The 21,984-nt window shown below is 37.2% G+C and overlaps 1 protein-coding gene, 1 long non-coding RNA gene and 1 other non-coding gene across 6 annotated transcripts; 2 read left to right on the top strand and 1 right to left on the bottom strand.

The window, feature by feature from the left end:
• Position 1: 1 nt before the first annotated feature.
• On the top strand, positions 2 to 18,930 carry LOC113678431 (uncharacterized). Of its 4 annotated transcripts, none has more exons than XM_027195316.2 (16): positions 2 to 237; positions 1,338 to 1,436; positions 1,767 to 2,779; positions 3,571 to 3,673; positions 4,724 to 4,960; positions 5,904 to 6,175; positions 6,610 to 6,663; positions 8,502 to 8,674; positions 10,249 to 10,333; positions 11,555 to 11,679; positions 12,964 to 13,016; positions 15,780 to 15,840; positions 16,203 to 16,245; positions 16,927 to 16,992; positions 17,522 to 17,617; positions 18,590 to 18,930. In XM_027195316.2, exons 1-16 carry the CDS (start codon positions 192 to 194, stop codon positions 18,680 to 18,682), a joined length of 2,619 nt encoding a protein of 872 aa, XP_027051117.2. In that variant the 5' UTR covers positions 2 to 191; the 3' UTR covers positions 18,683 to 18,930. The 4 variants fall into 4 exon arrangements, with proteins under 4 accessions (XP_027051117.2, XP_027051116.2, XP_089044075.1 ...); XM_027195315.2 differs by having other exon boundaries at positions 4,721 to 4,960; XM_089187949.1 differs by lacking the exons at positions 12,964 to 13,016; positions 15,780 to 15,840; positions 16,203 to 16,245; ... (1 more) ...; positions 17,522 to 17,617; positions 18,590 to 18,930 and adding an exon at positions 11,950 to 12,960.
• Positions 9,223 to 9,294, top strand: Trnac-gca (transfer RNA cysteine (anticodon GCA)). Its single transcript has one exon. It is a non-coding gene; the product is annotated as a tRNA-Cys (tRNA).
• LOC149037610 (uncharacterized) lies at positions 16,862 to 20,764 on the bottom strand. Its single transcript, XR_016181241.1, has 2 exons — positions 19,369 to 20,764; positions 16,862 to 18,039 (listed from the first exon to the last, which is right to left on the bottom strand). It is a non-coding gene; the product is annotated as an uncharacterized LOC149037610 (long non-coding RNA).
• Between the last annotated feature and the right edge of the window lie 1,220 nt (positions 20,765 to 21,984).

Raw genomic sequence — 21,984 nt, 5'->3', positions numbered from 1 at the left:
TGAGCGGATCCTGACCGATGGGGACAGGGCCTTTCCATGGTTATATCCCATAATAATCCTGCAAGTCGAAGGAAAGCGAGGACTCCTTAATCATACGTGGAGTGCATTTCTTTCTGTCTTGAGGCTTTTTGATTGAATTATTTTGTCTCTTTTGCGGAAGAAAACTAGAAGGGAAAGTTTGAATTGTTTACATGGCCGAAGAAGGAGAACTTTCATCTCCAGACGAGTTGGAAACCAGTAAGTTGTTTATTTTCTAAGTCAATGGATGTACACGTAAAGAAAAATGTATACCATGCACACGATATCATATCCTGTTTTCTTGGCCTGGATTTCATGCATTTATTTCCTTTTCACAGACTCTTTTACCTATGTTAGTATATTGTTAAAAAAGGTGTTTTAAGTTATGGTTTCTGCCTGGATTGTTGTGGCTTGTCATAGAGCGATCGCCATGTGGAATGACTGGCGTCTGAGGTTATTACTAGAGAGAATTCGCGCTGAGACTAGTGCCAGTGAGTCTTTCCTATTTCGGTTGTTAGTCTCAAAAGAACTTAACTTTTAAAAAGAAGAGGAGAGTGTTCTCATTGAAATAGAAGGTGTAGCACTTTGTTAATTAACTCCTTGATTTAAAACATGATTATTGATTCTTAACTGACGAGAACTGACTAAATTTAATTTTTCGGCTTTTCTTTTCGTTTTCTTTTTTTCTACTCTAGGAATTGGTTTTTTATTTGTATGTTTATGTAGGCTTTCAAAGGAAGACAAAATTTTTCAATAAAGCATGTTTTCTAACAAAGCGTCATGATTTGCAAAATTGCTCTCTTTTAAGGATGAATAAGAATTCTGGTTGATAAAGTATGGGTTTATCTTTTAACTCACGATTTTCTTATTTGATTTATTTTTGATTTTTAAAGTTATAGACCTGTATCAAAGTTGCTGGATTGCTCCCACCCCTTCATGTCAGTCCTGTAAGGTTTTCCATTATTTCTTGATCAGTGAAAGATAGATCCATGTCAAGCCAGGGCCTAGACAAACATTTTTAGCAGATAGATGTAGTTCTTTACATCACACTCAAGGCTAGAGTTAGGGCAGAGAATAATCTAGCTGAACAATTTTTTGGACCAGAGACATTGAATTTATTCACAGTAGCCTGATTCTGGTTGGTTCATTGATCTTTTTGGAATGTTTGAGGTTGGGGACTAACTTTATGTTGCAAAGGAAGGAACCACAAACCACCCATGCTGTTGGTATTGCATAGGTGGTCATGGGTGTTCTATTAAGTTTCAGTTTGTTACCATTGTAATAACAATGCATTTATATAATCTGCAATTTGAAAAAAGGTTTGGATGGAGTGGAGCTTAATGTTTTGGATGATATACTTGGGGAACCAGCAAATGACGAGTTTGCTGCTGAACTGGACACTCCAGCAAAGACAAGTGGTAAGACAAGATTTTCCACTGTTCTTATATTACTTGTCCCTCTCCTGAACTTTCAGTTTCAGAGGATGTAAATAGTTTCATTCAAGTTTTTTTGAGCTTTGATATTTCTTGGACCAGTTTAAGTCTTGTGTTTCTTTGTCCTTTAAATTAATTATTACGAGATTCAAACTAGAACCGTAATATATATTTAGAAAGCAGTAATTGCCCAAAGGCTATTTAGAGCAATTTTTCAGTTGATTGTCAAAAGTAATCCTGATAGCTTTGATTTTGATTAAATCCATTATATGATTTCTGAAGAAAACTTTAGCCTTTTTTGTTTTCTTTGTTCAGTACCAAGCAGAAAGCGAAGAGCCAACACTGATGACAAGGCTGATACATCTAAAAAGAGACACTTGGACAGTCCAAAGATTCAAACCAAAGAAAACAACAGTTCCTCTCCTCAAACCATGAAAATCTCCAGCCAGACTCCAACTAAAAACAGCAAGGCTTCTAAAACCATTGCATCTGGGCTAGAATCTCCCAAGACAGGTGAGAGTGACAAGGAAAAGCTTCCAGTGAAAGAAAAGGAAGAAAAACAACGTCCAAGAAAAGATGCTCCTAAGGAAATTAAAGTAAAACTGAAAGAGAAGGACAAAGCTGCAGGTCAGCTTGAAAATGAAAATCCAAGCAAAGAAAAGGGAAAGGAAAAAGACACAACAAAGAACAAACAGAAGGATATGAAGGGTTCCAAAACTGAGGGTGATAGTAAAACTGGAGACAAAGAGACTAAGAAAAAAGAAGAACAGAATGCAGCAACTACTGAAACTAAAGGAGTTGCTGAAAAAGAGACAGAAATGAAAAAAAATGATAATTTATCAAAGAGGGTAATGAGCTCAAAAGCCAAAGGTGCTTCAAAGGTTGTGAAGAGGGAGGGTCCAAAAAAAGAAGTAGTGAAAAAAGAGGCAAAGAAGGAAAATGTTAAGAAAGCAGCTGAGAGCAATAAAGGACAGGGTAAGGTGTCTAAAGATAAAGTAAAAGCTGTATCAGAAGAGAAGAAGGCCAGCACAGCAAGTCCAGCCAAGAAAGTAGCAAAACAGAGTGTCCACAGCACTCCCTCTGAAACTAAAAGCCGAAAAGTTCGGGAACCATCAAATAATCTTAGTGAAAAGAGCAGCCAGAGGCAGATTAATGATGGAGTGAAAGGAAACAGAAGAGGCAGTGTTGAAGTCAAGAGCAAATCAACACAGAAGAAGTCTACTACACAAATCAAGGAGAAGAAGAGTAAAGTCAATAGAGGTGTCAAGTATTCAGAGAAAATACCAACAATCCAAACAGAAGAAGAAGATCTTGGAAACAAAGTTCAGGTTTGCAACATTATGTTTAAACAAGTCTTCAATTCATGTGGATTAAGTAGATTTTTAAATTTTTAGACATCAAGTCTGGCAAAAGCCAGAAAACTATTAATTGAAGAAAATGGATGGCAGCAGAAACATGTTTTATCCATTACAGCAGTAATTCATGAAGCCTCTCTTGATCTTTTTAAAGCTGTTTGTTCTCTTCAAAACAAAGGAAATCCTGATCCCTATTAGCAAGCACCATCCGCCATGCTGATGAAAGTAGGATAAGCTTTGCCAGGCTTGGTCACTCACTCCCCTTACTTTTGCTCTCAATGTTGATGTTTATCGTCACTACAGAAAGATAGCATTTTTAGCTCTCTGTGATAGTCACTTGATATTCCCTGTTTATAGAGTAAGAACTGGGATTAAATGCAGAGTTTTTGCTGGTGTTGAGATAGGTTTTGGTTACTAAGGCACAAAATGCCCTTTGTGTGGATTTTTTTTGGGGAAAAAGACAGGTTTTGAAAGTATTGCACTATTAACCATTTTCCCATGAACCAAAAAAAAAGGAATGAAATGTATGGTTTGTTGCAAAAAGTAATCCACAAGTATGAACAGATTTGCAATTAATGTTTTGAAAATCCTCTAATGTACTTATTTTGGGATGAGTTACATATATTTTCCTGGCTGTTTTTAAGGGATAATTTAAATTGCTGTTTGGAATGGCCACAATATTTCACCTTGCTCACACCTGAGGTTGTGATGTCAAAGCCAGTATCAGTCATTAAACATGTAAAGATCAGACCTTGTTATTTTAGGATCCAGATAGCATTGATGAACCCATGAGGGGAAATAAGGGAGAGGCAGAGGAGAGTGAAATAACTGAGTTTGGACCTGATGATGATCCAGAGGCAACACAAGGTATGAAACTCCACAAAGCCTGCATTTGTCACTCGCACTCTTATCAGACATTACGCACTATATGTAGCTGGATGTGACGGCTCAGCTCCATGTGTGTTTGTTTTTGCCTTTCTGGGTCACTGTCAATACCAAGGGAAATAGTTTCAAAATCAAACCAGTTATTTACATTCGGTTCTTCTTGTAGAACTGAACCATTGGAGTTTTCAAACGTGGGTGCCAATGATTCTTCAAAGTTAGGAATGTTCATGAACACTTCCTGGATCACTTCTAGTATTTTTAGTGCATCTGTCATTGAAAATACAGGGTAGCCAGTAAGTAAATCAGCCAAAGTGAAAATCTTCTCACAGTCCCTTACCACATCCTTTATTAAATGCCTTGAGCAGCCATGACAAGAGCTTTCATCCAATACTAGTTCTTTGCTTCTCATCTCATCTAGTACCTCGATCAGTGCTTCTTTTAATGCCTTTCTATCCTGGCATGAGACCTGTCTGCATTTAGCTTTAGTGTCCTCCACTGCTTACTCTTTTGCCTCCTTGAATGGGACATGGGTTGCAAACACAATCTGAAAATCTTGAGCTATCTTGAATCAAGGAAAATCCAACTTGACCAACAACTTTGCTCAAAACAACTCCAAAGCACTCCTTCCATTTCCTACAGTTGTCACTCGCACTCTTATGTGACATTATGCACTATATGTAGCTGGATATGACGGCTCAGCTCCACATGTTTGTTTTTGCTGGAAGTCATTGTCCAAGACTTTTAAATAAACTCATTTTTATTGGTTACCTTCTTATTTCTGGAAATGCAGTGAAGCGCAACTAATCAGGGGGCATAGGGCATTTTAACAGCCTCTTCGGGCAGGTGTCTTTTCTCCCCTCTCCCACCCCCTACCCCCATCGTCCACTCTAACTGCAAATAAAAAATGGCCGGTCGGACAAATGCTCGCAAGCTTTTAGCGTTAGCTTGCACTAACAAGACGTCTACATAGTAGGCTACACTGAAGTTGAAATTAAGAGAGGCCTTTTTTGCTATATTGCTTGTTGACAGCAGTCATAGGTACAGATTCAGTAAATTCAGAGTCATTGGTGGAAAGCAAAATGGCTCTAGCTGAAGATACAGATGCAGTTAGTAAATATGAGGCGAGTGAAGATATGGAAGTTATTGATGACTTGGAGGAGGCCAGTGAAGGTGCAGGTGGAAGTGATGACAGTGGGGAAGAAGATTTTAGTGAAGGAGAGGGAGGTTCAGTGTCACGTTCCTCTTCAGGTTCTTCAAAATCAGAATCAGGTTGTTATTGTTGTTTGATTTTTATTAAGTGTCAATTCAATATTTAACACAATTGAGCAGTTTGTTGCTTCACTGCAATATACAAGACTGCACTTAGGTAATGATAGAAAGCATACTTGAGGTATGTGGTAGGTGGAGTATGGCTTGTACATGTACTGTCACAGTCTTTTACTAACCTTTTATTTGTCTCTTTCTCTCTAAATATCCATTTTTTAGAGATCTTGTTTGGAAAAAGAGGTTATTTGCTATTAATATAATTGCAATTGGTAAATCAGTCACAAAGCTTGATTACAAGAAAATGTTAAGTAGTCTTAAATCCATTCATAAATTCTCAATCCATCAAAGAAATTTTTTGTGGGGTATATTTATACAATTTATATTGCAAAAAAGATGTCAAAAGTAAAGAAATGATCCTCACAGTGAGCTGAAATGAAATAAATTGCTGAAAAGAATTGTTGGGATGATTTACCTCATTTTAGTGTGCCCTTAAACGAAGGTGCAATCATCACCACTTCTAATCGTGATGATCGCATTAGTTTTTGCCATAAACAAGATTGGTTCAGTGCCAGTGAAATGTAGGTGGGTTATTATTTTATTTTTATTTTCTTCTACTCTATGGGGTAAGGTCTGGTAAAAGCTGCAGCATAGGAATTTTAAACATATATTTACAGTAAAAAAAATTTTATTCCATTGTGATCATGTATCATTATGGTTACAAACTCTAATTATTGGAGTTTTCAGTGGAAAAATTCTTCAACTATGTTAACAATGGGCATTTTAGGAGCTTTTGGAACTTTTCGCTTTTTTCTTTTGTACATGGTAATTTTTTAGGAGGTTGACACTGGTAATTACCCAAGTAATGCATCACTATTACTAGTCAGTGGCAGCAGTTGAATGTTTAGTTTTAGTCAAATAGTTTTAATGAAGTCTTGTATTTGTTTAGAAAATCCAAGTAATGAAGAACAAAATGAACAAGAAGGAAAGAAAGTAAAAAGAAGGAAAAGAAGAGCATCATCTCCTGTCGAAGGAACTAGATCAAGTGGTGAAAGTGATAACTCCTTAGCTGATAGTCAGCTTCACATCAAGAGTAAAGTGGCAAAGGCATCATCATCGAAATCAAAGAAAACATCCAATTTGGATGAGTTCTTTGAAGAAGCTCGATACTTTGTGATGAAAAGTAACAATCACGAGAATGTAGCTTTGTCTAAAGCCAAGGTAAGTCTACCTTAAGGCTGGTTTTCACCAAGACTCAATTGAAGATAGATTTTTATTGTTGGATTTAAAATTAGTTAGACTTGAAATAGGCATTTTAAACTTAGATGATTCCAAAGAACTTATATGTTTCTAGGGAAAAGACTACCTTAGAAATAGGGGGAAAAATGGCACAAAAACAATGCTGTGTGTATTACAATCAGGTTTACTTTGGAAAAGTTCTGCACACTTCGTGCATTTTCTATGTACAAAATATGAGGCTAAAGACATTGCTGATCCTAGCAGTATGTTTGATGCGTGTCTGATATGAACTTCATAATGGGTTTCTCTCAGTGATAGAGAATTTAGTCTTTTTCCTAGACTTGTGACAAGACAAAAAACATCTTTATCTTATAAGATGCTTGATTTCAACAATTGTAACACATTATTCTTATCAGGGTGTGTGGTCAACTCCAAAGGCTAATGAGAAGAAACTAAATGCTCATTTTAAGGTGAGGTCTGGTTCTTCATGAAACGTTATCTTGAAAGCATATGTCCTAAAATGAATCATGAATCTTGACTTTCCAGAGGAAAAAAGCTTTCCTCTTACTGGTGATTGAAGTGTGGATCCACAGCAAGTTACAGCAATGCTTACATTATAATTCTGCCATTCTTGTAGAAAATTCTGGAAAATATTAGGCCTATGAAATTTAGTGTTTCCATTGGTTTGGTTGACCCTATATGTTGATTGGCTATTTCCATCTCAGAACTCTGATGTTTTGCAGTTCTATTTTTGGATGTATTTTCCTTATTTCTTTAAGGAGCCTTTCTTTTGGTTATGATATTTCTATTCTTCTCAACTTAAAAATAGAACAATCAGCAGCTTACCAGTGTCTGAGTTAGGTAACTGTTTAGAAAGAAATGTTAGTGTGTAGTGTTTAGTATGAAAACAAAATCAATTATGATTGTTACCTTCAAATTGTGGTCTTAAATTAGCTAACAGAAACAGAAGGGTACTGTTGTTCAGTTTTACTTTCTATTGAATGTATAGAAAGATAAAGCAGAAGTTTTAAAGGTTATGAAGAACCTTACAAGTCTTGGAATTCTGGAGCAACAGTGAACTCAGTTCTGGATATCTTTTAGGGCACCAATGAGATAAATCTATGAACTTGTTAATGACAAGATTTTACGGCCACAAATTGTAACCAACCCTTTCTGTCTATGTGGACAGTTAAGTCTTAGTAGCCCTTAGGTACTTGGGTTTGGGTTTGTTCGTTATAAATGCCTTGGCTATTATGAAACACGTGTCAGCCTTCCAGTGGTCATTTCAGATAAATTTGCCACAAAATGCAACAAGGAGATCCTGTCCTTGAACACACACAACTACATTTAAACACTGAATGAGTATTACATTGGAACCCCTCTAAACTGAACCCTCATTAAACTGGAATCCTCTCCAAAATCTGTCATATATTTTCTATATTTTTAACCTCAGTAAACTGGAACCCCTCACTTCCAGAAACTGGACACTTCTTTCAGTCCATAATCACTCAATTTAAAAAGAAATTGACCCAGTTAAACTGGATGTGAAAGTTTTAAGCTTGCTGCCAAAATCAAATCGCACCTTTGTAAACATGATTAAAATTAAAATTGTAATTATGCAGCTGTGAAATCACAATCAGAAGTGAGAAATGCCCATCGGCTAATTACTCATTGTTCTATTGGTACTGAAGCAAAAAATCTAAAAATTTAACTGAAAGAAAAATAGTTGAACAATGTTGTAATCAGATGCAGTTAACAATGGATTCCTTTTTCCAAAAGCATCTTGGACACCCCTCTAAACCGGACATTACCCTCGGTCACAGGGGTGTCCAGTTTAGAGGGGTTCCACTGTACCAGTATACAAAACCATCCTTGCTTTTCTTGCTAATTTTTGTCCCAAAGATAATTATTTGGTGGTTAGCTATTCTATCAGCTGTATATACACTAATCAGTTGGCTAAATTTCTCTCTCCTTTGAACAACTTGGCCCAGCACCTTAATTCCTCTGCCTTTGTTTCTCCAAGTTCGGAGAGAGTAGTGATTATAAGTACATAAAGTACTTAGATTTCTGAGTTATAAAGTTTTTTAAGGCAATTATATTTTATTGATAATGTGTAGTTTTACTCAGATATTTTATGGTGGACCTTTTCAAGATGTATGCAACTTTCCTTTTCTTTTCTACATCACGAAGAATCTAGTATGTATTGTATTTTATTGTATTTGTAAAAAAAACATTGACATGAAGCAAGAAAGGAGGAGATTCTTTTATGACTACTCATCAGCCGTTTTTGTACTTGATTTTCTTTCAGAGGTATAAAAATGTAATTTTAATATTTTCTGTAAAAGAGAGTGGAAAGTTCCAGGGGTTTGCCAGACTGGCATCAGAAGCCAAACATGGAGGCCAGCCAATGCCTTGGGTGTTGCCACCTGGAATGAATGCCAAAGCACTAGGAGGAGTATTTAAATTGGAGTGGCTCAATAGGTAATGATTCATCAAAAAAATTAACTCCATTTTACTCCATAGTAATAATAGTAAGACACACATGATAGTTTGAACTGTATTTCTTCTCTAAATGCAACACCATTTACATCCATAATGTCATTTAAGTATTGAAAGTCCTACTCTGATGAAATTACTGGCTGAATATGAGGAAATTTCCAGCAGAGGCCCTTTTCAGACTAGGTGCCTGTTATGCAGCTTTGAGCCCAGGCATTAACCCTTTACACCCTAACATTAGCACACATATTCTCCATACTGTTCTCTATACATTTCCTTGGGGGCTGTAAGGAAGAATTTGTTCAAAAACCAAGAGCTTATTTATTTGAATGTTATTTTATTTATGATTTGTGCTCCAATGCTCTACCACTGAGCCACAAAGACTCTTTGGTGAGTGGGGTCTATTACAAAGTTCTTATGACTAACCATCTCTACTTTTCTGTCAAAAACATTATGCTATGAACATTGCTGATCCTAGCAGTATGCAGGACGTGTGTCATTAGAACTTTGTAATAGACCCCTCTCACTGAAGAGTCTTTGTGGCTCAGTGGTAGAGCATCGGAGTGCAAATGCGAAGGTCTGAGGTTCGATTCCTCATGGGGACTCAGAATTTTTCTTTGTCCCACGCTTGTGACAAGGCAAAAAAACATCTTTCTTAATTCTTCACCGAGCTTAAAACTTTCCATCTCTACTTTTTTGTCAAAGACTTTATCTTCTATTGCAAAAAGTAGGTTAGCTGACAAAAGCATGCCTGAAAATGGTGAGCAAATTCGTCCCTTGGTGGTAGCGCCTGTGTTGAGACCATGCTCAGACAAGTACCCTGCTCCTGAAAAACAAGCGGGGACACCCATTCCCCACACTGCCATAGATGTTTTAATAGCTTAAAAAGTAGTTTGCACAAGAAGAGAAATGCCATTGATTCTTTTCAGTTATCTGAAATGTTTGATTTTTTTGCATCAAGGCTTTACCACTTAATTATGTTTTATGATTTGGTAACCATAGCAACACACAAAACTCCAGATTTCACCAATCTGGAGCTGTTTTAATCATACGTGTATTTCAATCTAACATTTGCCTATTAAACTCCTGTGCGATTTGGCAAGCAGATAACAATAGTTCAGCACTTTGTTCTTGTGTAAGTGTCATGCAGAGTCATGCAGTTTGCATTCACATAACTATGTAGAAGCAAATATTTTCTTTGTGTGTCACTTGTACAACAATTAGTGGACCAAGTTTCATTGATTGCTTCAAATTTCTTGTTTATTTGTGTCTGTTTACTGCATCTTACAAAGGGTGAAGTAATTTAGGTCATCAGCATACTCATTTGCTTATTTTATTAATTTTTCATCCCAAACCTTTCTACAATAAACTTTGAAAATGTCTTTTGTGTAAATCTCTAAATTTCTATGACTTAACTGGCTGATCATAGTAGGACCTTGAATACAAATCAAAATGTTAAAGATTACATGTATTTTTCACAGAATGTTTTTTGTCTTTGCTATAATAATTCTTCTCATAGTTTGATTTTATGATTAACACAGTGGATTTTTTGTTTGTAGGAGGGAGCTTTGGTTCAGTAAGTGCCTGCATTTAAGAAATCCTTGGAACGACAACAAAGAGGTGAAAATTTGCCGTGATGGACAGGTAACTGGCCTCTTAAATACTCATAAGGAGTGAGATGAATTTTTATGCATTGAGATGTTTGTCATGCTTGTAATGCTTTTGTTTTCCACCACCCCACCTTGTTCACTAAATGGGAAATGAATTTTACTTGATTCAAAATAAAACAAAAGAAAGTTACTGTGAATGACAAGCAGATGGTAAGATAATTGCAGTGTTGCAGCTGTCAGATTTATTTATTTATTTAATTAATATTTAATTTAGCATAGCTAGTTTAAAGAGAGCCCTGCAAAAACAAAATTTGACAATACAAAGTTACACATAAAATTGACAGACAAAAGTAAAACTCATTAGAGAAAATACATATAAAGTCTACATAACTAATTAAATCTGTTTAAAAAACCTCTTACACTCAGTTTTAAAAGTTTTAAGGCTTTCCGGCAATCTTATTGCTTTGGGCAGATTATTAAAAGTGCACCCACAATTATATCTAAAACTGCCTTGATATTTAGTGCTTTTAGCCAAAGGAGCTAACATTCCTGGAACTATCTTAAATACTCAGGATACAGATGCTATTTTTTAATCATCTTTTCCCAAAAACAAGCTCTAATGAAAGTAGAACATTTTAATGACTTATTTTCAAAGGAAAGAAAATTGTTTCATGGAGAAATCAAGATATAAGATAAAATATGCAAACATGCTTGCACATGGGATTTCAAAATGAGGGCACATATTTGTCAGGTGTATGGAGTGACCACTTGTTACCTGCAAACTGTAAATAGGAAGAAAGATGAAAATGACTAGCTTCGTTATAATGAGTTCTTGATTTTACTTAAAATCATAGGAACACCTCATGTGTTTAAAAAAACCCATGCAGACAAATTCACCATGCTTAGAATATTGTTTACTTGACTTCTTGGTCAGAAAATTACATAGCATTGAATTTAAAATTCCTAAAGTTATATCTTTTGACACAGAATCTTCTATGAGGTAAAACTTCTCAGACATGTCAATACTTAAAAGTAATAATATATTTACTGGGCCATGGAATTATGAAATCAAAGGGTCTGATACATCATCTAATGAGTATTTTCACAAAACTTTCTAGTTGGGAACTCTCTCAAGTTGGGGGTGCATCTTATAAACAAGTGCATATTATAAACAATGGTTATTCTCAGGATTTCATGAAAAAGTTATGATCACTTTGAATACTGGAGAGTATGTTCTTCCTGTTTAAATCATTAGGAAGTGGAACCAGCTGTGGGTGAAGCTCTTTGCCGATTGTTCCCAGAAGATGAGACAGTGGAGCTCAATCCAACTCACCACTCATCAACAGAAAGACGACGAAGGAAGGAAAGGGATGCTGCTAGGTTAGCAACAATCATCATATCCTGCAGGCAGGCGGACATGCATGTGATACCCTACTCATGCCTTCATTGAGATGTGATTTTGTCTAATTCCATAAAGGACCATCATTGTTTCGCAGGAAACAAAGAGTCACAGATGATCTCTGTCATCATAACAGGGCACACAATGGATATGTAATCAACAGATTTATCCTGCTCTGCCCCACCAAGTGCTTCATTGCTATCTCCTCTGGAATCTTGTTCTCATATCTTATATTTTGCTGTGCTTTTTAGGAATTGTGGAAATGTTGTGATCAAGCTTTACTTCCACTATGAAATGGACTTAAGGCCATTGGCCCGCCTAGGACATTACCTCAATGGATTTACTTCAAAAAAAAGACTATTCAGTTACATATCAAGATCTTATGTTGAAAATGAACTGACTTCCTTTGGACTGAAAATTTTATTTGCAACTCTGGCATTTTTGCTGCTTAGCAGGAGAACTTACCAAATTACGGATGCCTTCAAAACTTGTTTAAAAAAAGAGATCTTTCTTTAGGCTTGAGAGAAGTTTTCTTGTGCTATGTGTATTTTTGAAGGTGGTGATTAATGCAGATGCAGTTGCAGAAGATAACTGCCATTAATCACCCTTTTGTTCTTTTATTTTGCACAACTATCCAGGATTTTCCACAGCCTTTGGTTTGTCCATGGATCTACTTTAAAAAAAAACATTTATAATGTCCAACCAAAGGACACTAGTAGGGGACTGAAGTTCTGGTGTGGGGAATGCTTCAAGGGACCTGCAATAGTTTACCCTTTTGTCATGTACAAACTTGACTGAACTTTAGCTTTTGTGTAGTCACAGTTCTTTAAAATGTGTTCTTGCAACTACAGTTCAAATCAGTTGCATTATCAAGTGAATGAGTCTGTGACACTCATGTGGCATATTAAGATGTTGACACTTGTGGATCTCTGAATATTTTCATCCTTGGGACTTGAAAGATTAGTCATTGGGACTAAGTTACTTCAACACCCAGGACAATATCAGTCCATATTCAGAAACAGAGTCTGCCCAGGAGAGCAAGTGGTAGTTGCTGTTTGGAGGTGACAGCACTGTGCTTCCATGAAAATTAACTTGACATTAGCATGCCTTTAGATCTTTATTGGTACATGATCACAGCCATTATTATCACAGGCCTGGTTCTTAAAATTCATGCTGTCATCCCTGGCACAACAGGCTGGCTGTTCTGACGGGTAAGGGTCCACAACTTCTGGCAATACTTAATTTTGAAATATTTTTATCATTAGGCATCGTCCGAGACACTCTGAGGAACTGCGCAAGACAAAAAGAAAGCACAGAGGTATTTAGTTTTCTTCATCATTCTCTATGCTACTGATTTGGATGGTCAAAGGTGGGGTATTCTCCAGAACCCATAGAATTTTATCCTCATCTACCATTAAATGTTTATGTAAAACTTTACCACTAACTGGGTTTTGAGAGAAACCAAATGTTTTCAAATGTGTTTAAAATTTCACTTTAGACACCTCCATTTTAGAGCAATTCACTGACCAGGTTTTATATGCAAACTATGAGATGTTTTCCATGCTGCTTTAGTTGTTGCATGGAAATCACAATTTTAGTCAAGAGTTCTTATTTGTGTAGCCCGACTGTTCAGACAGATTGCTAAAAGAAGGGGAAAAGAAGGTCTCAGATGTAATTACAATGTACCTAGGCAGCCATTTTACTAAGCAGTATTTCAAATGGTGCTATCCAAAGTGAAAGTGTAACCCACTCAAAGCAATTTTTCTAGAGATTGAATACTTTTTGAGATGTTAAGACAATTGGTAAGTGTCATAATTTCATATTTACTTTTTGATGGTGGGGATACAACTGCTTTGGTTTCTGAAGGATACTTCTCCTTTAAGTGAAGAGAAACTGTTGTACCAATTCCCTTTGACAATGAGCTAACATTCAAGACATTAGATTCAAAACCCTTAATAGTGGCTAAGTTTTGTTATCAACGTAGTTGGTAATACCAAATTACCTTGTCGTTCTCTCCCACCAATGCAGTACCACAGTTTTGTTAGAAACCTACCTGCATTATTCATGTTGTAGTAATTGGCTTGGCTGAAACTATTTTGGTGACTAAAACTGCAGCAAAAGTCAAGTATATAATTAAATTGTGTTCATGGTCTCCCTAAGTTTACAGTGAGAGAATGGTAGCATGAAATTTGATTTTGATTCCATTTTCTATTTACTGAGATTTCACATTAGTTGTCTTTGTGTTTTGAATTGAAATTTAGAATTAACTTTGATTGTTGTGGGTAGCCAATTTTGACTTGTGGGTAGCCAGTTTTGATCCTTTTAAAGCCAAGTCAAAAGTTAGCTACCAGGAAGTCCCCAATAGGTTCTATTGGGATGCTACAAGAGGGTTTTTGAGAACTAGTGAAAACTGGAGCACAGTCATTGAATTTCTGACCTTCTGATTGGCTAGATGGAACCAGGTTATAGGCTTGTAACCTAGCTTCAAGGTCATAAATCTAGGTCCAATAAATATGGTCAATGAATTAGCTAGTGAAGTCAAAGAAAGATTTTCTGTTTTTTTGTTTACACAAGTAAAGAGATAACAGAGCTAACAAAGAAAATGCAAGTCCCTTATCACCTAAAAAGGGAATAAATTAAGTTTGAAAATATTTCAACCTATGTAACGGAAAATTGAGCAGTTTTTATTTCCTAAATACACAATACTGGTAGGATTTGTTTACATTTTGCAGTAACATTTGCAACAAGCTGAATTTAAGGTATTTGTTTTACTGACTGAGTGGAGTGGCTTAACAATCTGAATGGGGCAAATTCAAAACAACATGATAAACAAAATAACTGATTCGTGCCTGAAATCTTTTTAATACATTTATAAATTATAATTTTTTCTTTTAAAAATCTTTTAAGATAAAGACAGTTCTTTTAAAAATCTTTTAAGATTGTGTTATTAGGTTCTCTTTTTTTAAATATTTTAGCATGTAGTTAGGTGGTCCACATCAGCAAATGCTGCCCTTATCATGACCTTATTCAAATAAATTGTGTATGTATGTATTTATGTACGTACGTACATAAATACAAGATGGCACATTCTACAAAATGGCCTTACTCAAATCGATCTAAGCAGCCATTGATTGCTTTCTTTGCATGCTTCCCCCTATGAAACTTCAAAGCACAATAATTTGGGCCGATCTGCTTGAAAAAGTTTCAGGTTGGGCTTATTCAGAGGGTGTAAAGCTCTGTAAACTTTCCGTATATCCACTTTTCCTTGGAAGAACATTCACAAATGTGCAGAGTTTTAAATTCACTCACTGGCATGTGTGCTCATGAAGTTGTCAATCATGTCATCGTTATTTTTGGAACGGAAGTTGCTTTTTTCATGCAGTGGTTGTCAAACAAAATAACAGCTGGGTTTACTAAAACAATTATCCTACTTGCTGAATATGAGATGATTATAACCAACTCGCTGCAACGCGCCAGATTGGAAACCCTCAGAATAGCACCACTAATGAGTGTTAGGTTTGGAGCACTGTATGTTATTTTACCCTAAGCACTTGTCAAATGGTTTTACGTTTTGTAATTGGCTGTCTCACCTTTTCGTTCATTTTCCACTGTTGGTCAACCTGAAATATTTTGTTATGATTTGATTACTATTTTTTATGGGAATGTATAAGCCTTCTTTTTACATTTGGAATGTGGTTTGAACAAAGTATTTTTTTAATTTACTAATTTTTTATTCTTAATATTCATTTTTGATTGATATTTTCTGTAATTCGTCCCCTTGGTTTTCAAGGGAAGTTACTCCAACTTAATGTCAAGTGTTTTACATTTGAACCCTTGGCTTTCATTTGGAAGTTAACCTCACCTCATACTTGCACATTAATAAATTGATTGATTGATTGATTGATTGCATTTAGTAGCCGAGCTGCTTGTGGTCAACGGTGTGTTTCAGCTTTGAGGAGTTGAATATTACTTTTTGTGAAACTAGTTATTTCTGAAAATTAACATTTTAACTTGAACTCAAAAATAAATTTTGCCTTTGATGTATTGTTTCAAAGTTTTTATGGTATTGATTACCTTCTAGTTTCAGCGTCAAGGCATCATGCGCGAGATCACCATGAACCAACATCGCGATATGACGACAGGTAACTTTTTTATATAGCGTTTTCATGATAACTTTGGAAGGTTTTCTTATAGGAGAAATCGCCATGGAAGAATCAAGGGTTCTTTTTTTCTTTTTTCTTTTTTTAATTAAGCAGGCTACCATAGTTTCTATCGCACTCACAGCAGTTTCAGCAATACTTTTTTTTTGCTTGATAAAACAACAGGTTATTTGAGAATTGTCTCAATTCTTGTCCAATTTGGCCAGTTTTCACCGAAAGTAAGGAGAAATAGCAACTTCTTGTTTAAGCTTTCAAGAGAAAGGAAACGTAATTTACTGAATAATGCTAAACTTTTATATACTTACAGAGCATTTATTCATCTGTTATTATTTACTTTTGTCTAGATCTCGTTATGGTGGTGTGAGGCGTGAGACTCTTCTTCACGGAGTAAGTAATTTGTAAAATTTAGGAGGAATACAAAGCAGTGAAGGAAACAAAAGACTAGAGTAGTCACTGGGAGTGGGAGATGAGAGTGGGCAGATGGGGTAATAAGTGGACTGGTAAGCCCACATTGTACAACGCCAGACTGCCGTGTGTGAGGTCAAGGGTTAAAGTCCCACACTGAACCAAACTCAGGGTAAAAATAACTGAGGAAAATATGCTTCCTTTGCAACAACATCTGCAAATGGCGAGACGAGGATGAGGGCAAGTACCTGTAGGTCCTGCCTCTTACGTTTTCTCTTTAGTGGTTGGCAGGGGACGTAAAAGAACCGGTATTGTGATCTGGACTTGTGTCCAAAATTGGAGGTACCTGCAAAATTTCCTCTCAAAAAACTGTAAATTGCGCAATGCAGTATGGCCAAAGTCCCCCGCGAAGGGTTGTGAAGTGCGTTAGAATATATTAGTGTGGATAAATTGCTATATTAATGCCATAGTTGTGAACTTTTTCCAGCAAAGGAGCCACAGATTATCGGCATTCTTGTTTGTTTGCTTAAATACAGAGCTACCAGTTGTCTTATTACAGTACTATTCACATCAAGAAGGCCCTGAAAGGTCCTTAAACTAGCTCTATCTCCCACTTTATTTGTATCTTGTTCTGTTATAACTTATGAATGCGTCATTTTTCAGTCCTATTCAGACTACATGCGGGAGTACCAGCGGTCAAGACACTCTTCTTCTTTACCTCCACTACGAGTAAGGACGAAGATATTGGCTGTTTTTGAACTTATTTACAGACAAGCTAAAATTGAGGTTGAACCTGTGTGTTTGGGTAACAGAAATGCTTGTTGTAACTGGGGAAGATCGCTACTGATTACAAAAAAACTGGGATTTATTTTACTTTTTCGTAGGAAATGTCCGGGTAACTAAAAGCTCAACCAGATAGAAAGGATTAAATGGAGATAATTGGGCAAATCTTGAGTTTGGCAAATCAACAGTCTCATTACTTCTTAGCTAAAGTATATCAAACAGTAGACGTAACCGCTGTTTACATAATGTGATGAAACAAGCAACATGTCACTAAGTTAGGAAGGTTCTTCTCTCTAAGAATCAACCAACGTGGGAAATGAGAGTTTTCAACGCCTTTCACATTTAGCCTGCTGTTAGGCACTTAAGGGGGATTGACAAAAACAACCGTTTTAAAGGCTTTAATTCTGTTATGCAATAAGTGTGCCTGTGACAAATTCCTGTGACGACATACCGTGTTACTGTCTACCTTTTTTAGTCACATTTCTCGACTCGAACAGTAGACGTGCCATCGTATTACCCACCACTGCACATAAGTCATAGCAGTTCACGAAGTGGAGGTTACCACCGACCAGTAAGTATTTGCATGCTCTTCTACTCTGTGCTGGAAACAGGGCTGCTTTACTTAGACATCCTGTTGAAAGGAATTCTGCTTTCAAACTGCAACTGAGACTAAATGACAACAAACGTCAAACATAGGCATGCTAAGCGTGCGAGAATTAATTTTTATGGACGAGTAGGGTCTAAATGGTACAATGTGAAACGGATGTTTTCATTTTTTAAAGAGAAAGAGCATTGAAAGATGAATACCTTAATACAGATATTTGCCTTAGAACGGCGATCTGATTGGTGCGAGTTACATACCATAATGTAACGATCTGATTGGTGAGAGATACATACCCTAATAAGACGATCTGATTAGTGAGAGATACACCCAAATGTGGGAGCTGATTTGTGCGAGTTGCTGTTGTTGTTGTACTTTTCCTGAAATGGCACCTGTATAAAACAGAGAATTGGCATCAAATGGAATGTTGTGGCTACTGCCTCCAACAGGAGGTGAAGTCATATACGTCGTCGAGATGACTAAGAGAGTGTAACAATAGCTGTCCTTTGTTACATTTCCTTTACCATTTACTGCCTGTAAAATTCTGCTGTGGTTACTTCAGTGAGGCTGATCTTTCTCTAGTGATGATTAAAACGTACAGTTTTGGAAACGGTTAATTGCAGAAAATTTATAAAAGCGTTTCTGTTTTTCAAAGCTTTTAGGCTGGTAGCAATGCTGGGTTTTTTTCTTTTGTTTTTGTTTTTGTTTTTGTTTTCTGGAGGCAATATCTGTGGAACTTCTATTCAAGATGTTTGACGGCCACCTAACACCGACTATTCCTCAACATACAAGACGAGCAAACATTTTTTTGCCATCTTATGATATCATTATTCAATGTCCCTTTCCTGCATAGTAGGACACACTTCTGTGTAGAAGGCTATTATTCTTCCATAACAGGTGACATGATATTTATCAATAATATTGTGGTTTTCCTTTTGTAAGGTTGATCAATATGCAGCAGCTTGTGATGAATTCCTCAGAAGAACACAGTCTGATCGTGGAAGTAGCAGTCGATACCGTAGTAGGCGCAGATAGCGCTTCAGGAATCTTATTTGTAAAATATTTTCAGTGACTCAAATTGTTCTATTGTTTATTTCTTCCACTTAATATTACGCAGACTTTTCAGATTTGGTTTAGAACTGTATTAATTTTTCAATCATTTGTAGAACTTTTTATTGGAACGGAAAGCAAGAATTCCCTCAGCAATCTTTCGTTATAATATGTTCTTAATATGCTTTCTCAAATGTTATAGTATCACAATGAAATTAAATTATAACAAGAAATATGCCATGTTTCCTTTATCTAAGACTGTCATCCTCTCTTGAGGTGTTGAGCGTCAATCTAACGGAGATCAACAAAAGGATAAATGGAGTATGTGGGAAGAGCCGGGAATTTACCGAAATTCAAGTTCATAATGACTTCTGAATATGAGAAGAATAGCTGAGAGTTTGTATAACTCGGCTCACTGATCAAACAGGGTGCCTCACTAAAGAACGGAAATCAATTTAAGGGGGGAGTGGGATTAGCATAATGAATGCTATACACGGCCTTTTGTGCTCTCCACTGTTGATCTATTTTCTCATCTCAAGCTCTACGTTATGCAAACAGACTGAGCTTAACACCTATGGGAACATCGTAGGACGTCGTGGACTGGAGTTTTCTAGAGGCTTTGCGCAGTATATTCAAGAAAGAAGTGTTATTTCGATCTACTCTTCGCTTACCAGACATACTTTTGGAGGTTTTTGCAATTCAGATGAGTTATGGATTAGCTTCGCCCGTGGAAATCTTCCTTGTGAGCGGCCATTCTTTGTAGATTTGTAAGGGTTCTTTGTAAGGGTTCAAAATACCACTCAGCCTTTTGTTTCTCTTTGGCGGTGCGGTCGCTCAACGTGCCGGTTCACTGATCCGCGGCGAAAATATTTTAAACAAAGAATTTCATATTATCCTAACTCTTGTGCTGGTTTTAACTTTATGAAACTGTGTATTTCACTAAGTGGCGACATCCACCCATTACCAGGTCCAGATACCACCAGCAGTAGGATTGCTGTTATTCATGGGAATCGACAGACTCGTTGCATCCCTGACTCAGTTGAACACGTGAGCGCTAATTGTAATAGAATACAATTGACAAAGAATACACAATCAACGATGCATAAAAACCAAAACAAGCTCTTGGAGATAGCCCATCTTAGCGCAGAGTTTCTCAAATGTAGACAACACTTCACTGAAACAAAGGAGTTAGCCTTGGAACGTGATTTTGATATTTTAACCATCTCGGAGACCTGGTTTAACTCTTCCGTGACCAACAGTGTTGTCGAAATCCCGGGATACAAGGTCTTTAGACTTGATCGCCTTGGAAAAGCAGGTGCCTGTGTATGTGCTAGCGTAACATCCACTCTGAAGGTAAAAGTCCTGAAGAATCTCACGGAAATATCCGAATCCGGCCTACACCAGTTGTGGATTCAAGTTCAAAATAAGAAGCTTCGTTCCTTGCTGGTTTGTATTGTTTACAGACCCCCTGAAATTGGAACTGCATGCCTAGAGAATGAACTGCTCCCAAAGTACATCGAAGCGTTATCACGCAACAAGGACATTGTGTTAACAGGCGACTTAAACTGTAACCTTCTTTCAAACAATCCGAGGGGAGAAGCATTGCTGTCGTTTTGTGCAACTGTAAATGCGACACAGCTTACAGACAAGCCAACTCGCGTGACTGAGAACTCGCGTGACTGAGAACTCGCGCTCCTTATTGGATGTCATCTTGGTCTCTGACCCTGTCCTTGTCAAGTCGAGCGGTGTTCTTGAAATAACTATAAGTGATCATTTTCTGGTTCATGCTGTTATTAACTTAAGATCACCCAAGCAAGCCCCAACCTACATCGTCACACGTAGTTTTCGGAATTATAAAGCCGATCAGTTTGCAAATGACATCGCGCACATCCCATGGGATACTATGAACCTGATAGACGAACCCGTTGATAACAGACTCGATGCATTTAATGACTTGCTGTTAACGTGTCTGGACGACCATGCTCCGGTTAAAACAGTGAAAATACGACATAAACCAAACCCATTCATCACGGAGGACATAAGGGATTTGATGAAGGCGAGAGACCACCTTCACAAAAGAGCGAGAAGGACTGGGACGAGGGAAGATTGGGAGGCTTTTAAGGAGCTGCGAAATAGAGTTAAATTTGTTTTAAGGAAGGCGGAACGAGAGCACTAAAATCATCAAATCTGTGAAAATAAGAACAACAGTGGGGCAATGTGGAAAACTATTCGCAGTGCCCTCCCAAATAAATCAGGCCGCCCAAGCTTTAGCAAGGACACAGATGCACTCGCTGATGAATTCAATCGCTTCTTTATATCTGTGGGACAGAAGGCCGCCGATGACTCTGCGGAGCTCACTCGCCTTCACGGCCTACCAACTACTCCTGTTTATCTCGGTTCAACTCATTGTGATGAACTGTTTGACTTCAAAGCAATAACCAGTGAAGATGTGCGAAAAGTGATATGGCTATGCCTTTTACTAAAGCTCCAGGCTATGAAAGAATTCCAGTGTTTGTGATAAAGGACTGTTTACCGTATACGTATATTACCAACTCTAACTGCATTGATAAACTCTTCTTTTAGCTACTCTGTTTTCCCTAAGGCCTGGAAGAAGTCGGAAGTAGTGCCACATCTTAAAGATGGTGATCACGAGATTCCTAGTAACAATCGCCCTATTTCATTATTGCTTGTACTTTCTAGAGTGACCGAAAAGATCGCCCTGAATCAGTTCACTGATTATTTGACTCAACAAGGCAACCTCACCTGTCATCAAAGCGGAAACCGTAAACACCATTCTACTGAAACACCGAGTTTGCTTGTCACCGGTCACATATATAAAGCGATGGATAAAAAGGAGATCACGTCTATGGTCCTAATCGACTTGAGCAAAGCTTTTGACAGCATATGTCATAGAACTCTCCTCACCAAGCTGAAAGGGCTCGGTGCGTCAAATGAAGCGTCAAAGTGGTTTGAGAGCTATCTTACAAACCGAATGCAGTGAACGCGACTCGGTACATCTCGCTCTAGTGAGTTAACTGTCGCACATGGCGTACCACAGGGGTCCATTCTAGGGCCTCTTATGTTCAGCCTTTGCATGAACGACCTACCGTCCGTTGTTAAGTTTTCAAGCGTAGAGTCATATGTTGATGACACAAAGGTTTATATTTCGTGTTCATCGAATAATATTGACTCCTGCCTTGCAAAAGTCTCGGAAGATTTCCGACTTATTGCCTCCTGGTGATGTACGAATAAGTTGCTTATTAATCCAGACAAAACTAAACTTATTC

The sequence above is a fragment of the Pocillopora damicornis genome, chromosome 11 (assembly GCF_964200805.1).
Source record: "Pocillopora damicornis chromosome 11, jaPocDami1.2, whole genome shotgun sequence".
Classification (NCBI taxonomy): Eukaryota; Metazoa; Cnidaria; class Anthozoa; order Scleractinia; family Pocilloporidae; genus Pocillopora; species Pocillopora damicornis.
Note: the sequence above shows the minus strand (reverse complement) of the source record. Positions and strands in the feature narration are given on the sequence as shown.

Bases quoted from the DNA above. Each gene is read 5' to 3' on its own strand.
- LOC113678431 (XM_027195315.2), top strand. From the start codon at position 192: ATGGCCGAAGAAGGAGAACTTTCATCTCCAGACGAGTTGGAAACCA. The intron at 10,334-11,554 runs GTAACTGGCCTC...TTAAATCATTAG, and splicing joins AAATTTGCCGTGATGGACAG to GAAGTGGAACCAGCTGTGGG. The intron at 11,680-12,963 runs GTTAGCAACAAT...TTTTATCATTAG, and splicing joins AAGGAAAGGGATGCTGCTAG to GCATCGTCCGAGACACTCTG.